The sequence below is a fragment of the Porites lutea genome, chromosome 8 (genome assembly GCF_958299795.1).
Source record: "Porites lutea chromosome 8, jaPorLute2.1, whole genome shotgun sequence".
Classification (NCBI taxonomy): Eukaryota; Metazoa; Cnidaria; class Anthozoa; order Scleractinia; family Poritidae; genus Porites; species Porites lutea.
In genome coordinates, this window is record NC_133208.1 from 32,711,232 (window position 1) to 32,719,040 (window position 7,809).

General features: G+C 38.3%; 1 protein-coding gene across 1 annotated transcript; it reads right to left on the reverse strand.

Annotated features, from left to right (window-relative positions):
- Positions 1 to 385: 385 nt before the first annotated feature.
- LOC140946246 (solute carrier family 25 member 16-like) lies at positions 386 to 7,052 on the reverse strand. Its single transcript, XM_073395340.1, has 9 exons — positions 6,758 to 7,052; positions 6,268 to 6,360; positions 6,069 to 6,128; positions 5,755 to 5,828; positions 4,885 to 4,945; positions 3,948 to 4,136; positions 3,532 to 3,688; positions 3,016 to 3,084; positions 386 to 1,895 (listed from the first exon to the last, which is right to left on the reverse strand). Exons 1-9 carry the CDS (start codon positions 6,810 to 6,812, stop codon positions 1,718 to 1,720), a joined length of 936 nt encoding a protein of 311 aa, XP_073251441.1. The 5' UTR covers positions 6,813 to 7,052; the 3' UTR covers positions 386 to 1,717.
- Between the last annotated feature and the right edge of the window lie 757 nt (positions 7,053 to 7,809).

The following is a 7,809-nucleotide window of genomic DNA, read 5'->3' on the forward strand; positions in this document are numbered from 1 at the left end:
AGTAATAGCCCCGTCAGTAAGACTGCGAGCAGTCTCTCTTTTTCTTCAGATTTAGTGAGAGCAATGCATGCGCGCAGGGAACGAGGTCGGCGTGCCTCTCCCGTCTCGAGCCATCAGTCACGCGCGTGGCCATTTGCTGGTCTCGCGTTTTGCTCGACGGACTACAGAAAAAAGAGAGACTGCTCGTAGTCTACCCCGTCACGTTTGTCACACACAACCGTTTTGCCGTCCTGTTGCGCGAATTACGTAAACTCACTATTGTGTCAGGTTTTAAAAAACTCCACTAAAGGCACAAAATATTTTTTCCAGTAAGCCTTTATTTTTAATAGTTACGTAATGAACCTGAGACTTAGGCCTGGCTCAGACGCCGAACTTTGCATGTACTTAATTCAATGTGTTATGTTCCGCTCATGAAAAGTTCGACGTCTAAACCGGGCCTTAACAACAGATTACTAGCACATGTTACAATAATTTATAATTTCTTTGTTGCACCATAAAATAAAAATTTCCTCTTACTCTTTATTAAAATATTATCATTGTTTTTCATCCAATAATATATTTTAGAACATTTGAATTAAATGGACAACAACTGTCAAATAGCACAAGAAGGCAATGCACAAACTTGACTATTGTATAACAGTACTTACTTCCGTCTTTTGTTAGCCAAATGTGTTGTCTCGATCATGAAAACCCATTTCTCAAACAAATTTCTATGTTTTTTAAGTAATGTTTTTCTACAAACATGACATCACCTGTGAGCACTGATAAACAGCTAGTTAACTATGCCATCTTAACAATACTGCTTCTTTCCCCCCCCCCCCAAAAAAAAACTTTACCAAACATATCCAACAAAATAACCCCCTCTCTTTTAAAACCAATGCCTAACTTCTTTTTAAGAAGCAGGATGTTTCACGTTTTGGTGAAAATTAGTACAGATAACTCCCTTTCCTGCAGTCACATCAGGATTACATATAATTGTTCAAGCAGGAGTTTATTTTTGTTATGGTGAGTTTTGGATTACCATAGGGAGCGGACAAAAAATACTGCTGTTTAACTGCTCAGGAACCCCTCATCAGTAGCCTCTCAAATAAATGATTCCTTTGTTATGGTTAAAACAGTTAAGCTTAATTGTTTTAATTCTAAAGCAGTAGAATTAAACTGACAATATTATTATAATAATTATAAAACTTATTGCTGACCAAATTAGAGCGCTCATAAAAACTAGTCAATTTACCTCACTGGGACCCATATTACAACTGCTGAATAAAGGGTTTGTCCATTTAACTCTTCGATTGTCATTCTCCCCTCAGTAATGTGCCAGTTCAAATAAAAGGTAATGGCCCTCCTTTTTAAAGGCCATAAATCTATTATCATACTGAGCAAGTACTTAGAAATATGGCAGCTCTGTATCAATAATTTGTACTGCAAACTCTGGTCAATTTTTTAAAATAGAACTTTCTTATTAACAAGAAAATTTTTCTCTGATGGACTGGCCATTCCACACATTCACACATTGAATCAACAGGGGCTATCGGTAGAAGATTAAGTTCTGGGTCCTTGTTGTTGTTGCTGTTTTTTTTTTCCTCTCAAGCAATTCTTTTTTCTTTCCACAGGGTGGAGCAACAGCCTGTTTGGTTCCTTTTCTTGTTGTCTTTGTTGTTGGAAGTCAGTGACTTCTAAGCTTTATTCTTTATATCAGATGAGTCTTCCGCTGAGATCACTCGCGCTGTCCACTGGTTGGGCCTTTCTCCAGAAACTGTTTTGTGAGTTCATAAACACTGAACATAACCGCAACTTGAGGCACAACTCTCATGTAATTAATTGACAAGCCACGGTACAGTCCTTTCCTGATCCCGTCCTCCATGTACACTGTGACAAAAGTGTTGATACAACCACTGGAAGATTAGAATGAGAATAATCAGGTTTCTAACATTATAATAATAATAATAATTTCTGAACTTGTTGTGCACAACTTAACATGAGAATGACCAGCTGCGCATTACAACTGCATTTAATACTTAACAAGCAAGAAACAAAAGATAATGCATTTTAAAAATAACAATATATATGCATGTAAGTAAGTAACTGAATATAAAATTGATTTCAGTGGGATAATAAATCTTGTCGACTCCAAAATTTTGTTTTCAGCTGAGTGTATCAAGTTTATATATTGCCATAAAAACAATTGAAAACTGATTTATGAAGCACTATTTTAGCCTTTTCTCAGAGCAAAAGGCCGCAAGCTTTGGGCTACCACAGTTTCTTTTGCATCCAACCCCTTCATTCATTTGCTTGTTACCTCTAGTTTGTAACTGTTCATGTAACCGGAGAACTGACAATTTGACTAACAATAGATGACTGTTTAACTGTGACAACAGACGGATCGAAGTCTTCATAGCCAATAACATCACGGCTTAACTGACAGACGACCAATAACATCACGACATAATTGACCAATCAGATCAATAACCAGAGTATAATACCATCAACTGACATGATACAACTCACTCTGACTCTGAAGATGACTACCGCACAGGTTGTCGAAACGTCAGTCACTGTCAACAACAACAGTCCTATTCAGGACCACGTTCACCCGGACGATCAAAATCAACCTACTTTTGAAATGACTCCTGGGTTCAAACCTTTCACAGTTTTATGTTCATGTATTGCAAAACATACAAGAGAGGAGAGTATAAAATGGCTGCTTAATTCAGACCTTTTTATCTGAAAACCAAATGTGGTCTTACACCATAGAGGGCATAGCTGACTATCAGCAGAGCAGTTAAATAACTTGTCACCAAATACAACTGAACAGGACTTTCCCTAAGATTTCAAGTTGCCAAAAGATATGCAACTAGTAGGCAAGGAACTGAACAGCTTGCAAGTCTCTTTTCCTGTTTTTTCCTACGAAAGTAGCCACGGTTCATGCCCATACAAGCTCGAGGAAATCCCCTTGTGCCAGCCTTTAGTGACGGCACTGAATGAACAAACTGAAAAAATGCAAGTAGACAGTACCTGTACTTATAGCCATCAGTTACGGCCCCAGCAAGCTGCATACGCCGTCTGACCACATCTAATGGATAACTGAAATGAATGTCATTAAAATTATACATACATATTGGGACATGAAATCCAGCAGGTTTATTGGCAGCTTTAGCCAACAAATTATAAGGGCCATGGCAAAAAAAAGTAAAAAAACTTTGTCAAGTCTGTGAGCGCATAACACTTTTTGGTACATTTTGTTAAAACCAGGTCACTGCACATAACAAGTATAATAAGAAAGTTTTCTCAAGCACACATGGCCACAATTTTTTTCTCTATTATATAAATCTGGTTATGGTCCTAAGAATTCAAATCCAGCGAAATTTGCCTAATTTTAAAAAATAGTGCAAGTTGGAATAATTATTACAATAATATAGCGTCATGAGGTATGAAAGAAGGCAAACTTATATTTGATGCTTAATGACTTTAATATCTTGCAGAAGATTAATACTAAGAATATTGTCACAGGAAATAAATTTTAGCACTTACGCCACAGTCTGAGAACATGCTCCTGCCAGAGCGCCACACAGCAACCCACCGACAGGTGTAAGAACTGTTTCACCTGTTTCGATGCTGATTTTTGTCAATGCACTGTCTGTCTTAATGATAAGTTCTTTGAAGGTTTCATAAGCAAAAAATCCAAAACCTAATGACATCAAAGTAACAAAGATGAAAAGAACTTAACAGTTGGTGTTTTTAAGGTCTGACTGCAAAATTTAATCGTAATAAGAAGCTTAAAAATTCAAGAAGTATGTGAAAAAGTCCCAAGGGAGCAACAATAAACTGTCAGATTTTTCTATCAAGCTGTCTTGGACTTACCAGTGAAACCAAGGAAAATTTGTCATATTATATTATGAAAGGTCATTTAAGGTTGTTTACCACATGTTTGCAAGCAGTTAACTCACCTACAGCAGGAATCATCGCAACTGCTGTTGCAGTGAAGCCTCTGTAAAGAGCCCTAAAACCACCCTCTGTGGTAAAGATCTGACGGATTGCATGACATACACCACAGTAGATTTGTTCATCTGCTACTTGGAATGCCAGGCGTGAGCGCACAACATCCAGGGGATATGTGAATGTACAGGCTGTCATTCCTAACAACAAGCAAAAGAGTGTCATGTTATAGCTTTGAAGCTTCACAATGGTATGAATCATAATGCTTTTCCTAATTGGATGTGTCAGCACAGAAAACCCAGAGAGGGGTGAGACACTGTCTTGTTGCTGCAATAATGCTAGACTTCACAGCTGAAAACCTTTTTCTTGGCCTCCAATGGACCCAATGAATTACCCGATTGTATGCATTTCAATTTTCCCTTCAACCTAATTAGCAAATCGACAATGGCACTTTTAACAGGCCAATATTATTATAGCACATACTCAAATTCTGGTACACACAAGGATTTTGGTACTGTTTCGCAGATGGACTTAACACAAAGTTAGTCCTGTCTGTGGCGCAGTATATATAGTGATGCATGACTGGACATTAATTTCTTTAACCAGCGGAAATGAGAAAATAAATGCATTGATACCAAGGTGATAGTTGCCTGTGTTTTTTTTTTTATTACCAATATACATACAACGTACTCGGAAACTCATTAAAGCATATCAAATTCACAGGTCAATTATGACTACAGTGGAACCCTGTTAATACGGCCATCATTGGCAAAAAAAAATTGGCTGTATTAACGAGGATTTTTTTTACAAGAAAATGTATGGCGGTTTTTGCCAGGCAGCCAAAAAAAGTGGTCATAATAACGAGGTGGCCATAAGGCGGGGTTCCACTGTACTTCAATGCTGAGTTTTTATTACTTTCTTTTTCAGTTGATAGTTTTCAAAGCTCACCTGCCAGGGAACCAGAGATAAGCTTACTCGCAGCACAGTTATCACACAAGGGAGTAAAGACCTACAAAGTGTGCAAGGGGAACCATACTTTAGTCAAGAGAAGAACATTGCATCTCAGACCTACAAGAATATCTGAATAAGCAGTATAACTCAAAAACAAAAAAAGAAAAAACAACAACAACAGCAACAACATAATACTAAACCCTTTAAGTTAGGGCAGGGGAGGAGTTAACCTCTTCCCTGGGAAGGGGGGGGGGGGTGGGGCTTCCCTGTTTTGCCTAAAAGGCTAAGTGCCGCCAAATTGCTTTTAGTGTCTGAATTCTTAACAGAGTATACAGTTGTGAAAAGGTTTGAACTCAGGAGTCGTTTCATAAGTAGGCTGAGTATGATCATCCAGGTGAATGTGGTCCTCCGTCACTGCAGTCAACAACAGTCCTATTCAGGACTACGCATTCACCTGCATGATCATACTCAACCTACTTTATATGAGAGTATACAATTTTGCTATTTAGTATGTAGTGATGAACAGGGTGTCTTTTTGGGCAGAAGCTTTGCACAGGGTGTGATGTTTGGCATAGTGCAGTCTTTTATGGGGAACAAGAATTAATTTTCTTTTCCATTTGCTTCTATAGCGTCAGTTTTAATACTTACTCTGTATGCCAAAAATGAAATGAATTAAGATCATGTGAAAAGGTAAACAAACTGGGTGGTGAAATGAATTAATGGACCTTTTCTTAGTCAAAGTAATAGTTTAAAGACCCCAGTGGCACACCCCCTAACCTCCCATCAGACTTTCCTGACGTGTCTCATCCCCATGGAAAAAACAATATTGTTTCACAGAGGACAAAATTATATACGCCAACTTGTTACCTTTTTGTACTGTTCGTAGGAAACAAACTGTAATGCACCATAGGGGAAGACTCTCAACATGAGAGCACCATTTCCTGAAAAGGTTGGAAACTATGTATAAACACATGTGTATAAAAAATATAGACAATATCTTCAGACTATATTTACCTCAAAAATAAAATCAATATATGGATAAAAATTTCAAACATGCGTACATATATTTATTTTTTGATATAAATTTACTTCTTTCATAAACAAAGCCTCGCCCCCAAAAGCTGGCTTTATTGCTATTAATAATTCACCAAACCAAAACAAAAGAGAGCGAAAGGTCTTACCTCTGTAGTACCCCAAAAGACCCTCCAAATGATAAATGGTTCGTAACGCGCGGAATACGCCTAAAAGAACAGGCAAAATATTAAAAAGGTGTCGAAAAAGGTCATGCTTTCATTTAGAGGCGCTTTACTAGCAATAAACGTTCAAGCAACAACAGGTTCTTACATATATTTTCAATGTGTTGAATGCTGCATGTCTTACCCATGTCTTTGTAGTGAATATTCTGTGCTTGAAAGAGTATTTTCAGTCTTTCCAGAGGAGCTGTTGATGTCTTTGCACAACATGTTGAAAGTCCTGCGAAAATTATAACCGTTTAGTGACAAAACATAAGCTTATCAGTTGTGTAAGTTTAGTAACGCGCCACCTTCTTCGACAGAGCTGCGAAGAAAAATGAAAACGTGGAAAGAAACAAGGATTCATTTATAACTGCAAAGAAAACCCCTGAAGAAAACAGAAATTTCGACCACTTCGTTGGCACTTTTAATTATCCTGATATAAGCCTTGTGTTTGGAGGAAAAATAGCAGTATAAAACTTGTTTACAAGCCGAGTCACGTAAAATCTAGCTAATGCAGTTTTTATACACTCCACTTGCAAGACATAAGCTTCATATAGCCCTCGGGCAAGTATCTTAAAACAACCGATTTATTAGGCAGAAAATTCGACAAAAAGAACAATTAAATTACTACGAACCTCCAGCCAAAAATGTCTTCATAACGTGATCTGCTTTTACTGCTTTCGCCTCCATTTTTCTTCAAAGAAAATCGCGCAGAACACACTACGTGGTCGTTTGACCAATCGAGAAATGAACATCGATTTCCAGCTTTGGGCAAATTTGGAGGCAAAAAATCTTAGCTTAGTTCTTCAAGCAGTCCCTGTCAAACTGCGACGAACTTAGCTGAACGCATTTACCAATAAAACTGCAAACAAATCGCTTTCCCGTTCAAAACGCTCTGATCTGCTGACATGCGGCGATGCACGACTACTATTGCTGATGAATTCAGTGTGTTTTGTATTGTTGTTCACGTGAAAAGGTCAGGGGGGAGGAGACGAGACCAATTCCCGGTCACGTCATTTGTTCTGTTCACTGAAATTTTCCAACAAATGAATTACAGATACAATGGATAGGGAGAGATTGTCGTGAAATTATACTATGGGTAAAATAGAAAGTCAAACTGCGATAAGATATGCTACTCTTAATGTATTTTTACGCAAGACTATGCGCTAAGATTCCCTTGGAAATCCCCCCGGTTTTTTAGTAAATACATGTGATCACTGGGGCGGGACAGCGGGACTAAACTGATCATCCTGAGTCATCCTGCTTAGCTATGTAACAACAACATACATTCTTCCAGGCAAAGCATCGTGTTAGCTATGTAACAACAACATACATTCTTCCAGGCAAAGCATCGTGTTAGATGCAATATATATGTATAGTTTTCTGTACAATAGGCACCCGAATAAGACCTTTGCTTATCGGATTGATCGGTACACGCAGGGCTTTTTCGTCACGGGTGGTCACGTTAAGAGCCCGGCGGTCACGTAGGTACGTTCGAACATACCAGCCATGGTCGGAAACACATGGAACACGAAAGCAGTAGATGGAAAAACAATAATTCTTACCTTTAGTCTGATGCAAGGAATCGTTCAGCAGTTGATAAAAAATAAGACATTTGAACGCGCGATATAAGCTATTTTTAAGTCCGGGGGGCACTCAAGGGAAGTTTGGGTAGGGGTGTGCCGCC

Coding starts and splice junctions, on each gene's coding strand:
- LOC140946246 (XM_073395340.1), bottom strand. CDS start 6,812: ATGGAGGCGAAAGCAGTAAAAGCAGATCACGTTATGAAGACATTTTTG. Junction 4,137..4,884: donor TATCTCTGGTTCCCTGGCAG/GTGAGCTTTGAA, acceptor GCTTGTTGTTAG/GAATGACAGCCTGTACATTC. Junction 3,689..3,947: donor TGCGATGATTCCTGCTGTAG/GTGAGTTAACTG, acceptor TGATGTCATTAG/GTTTTGGATTTTTTGCTTAT.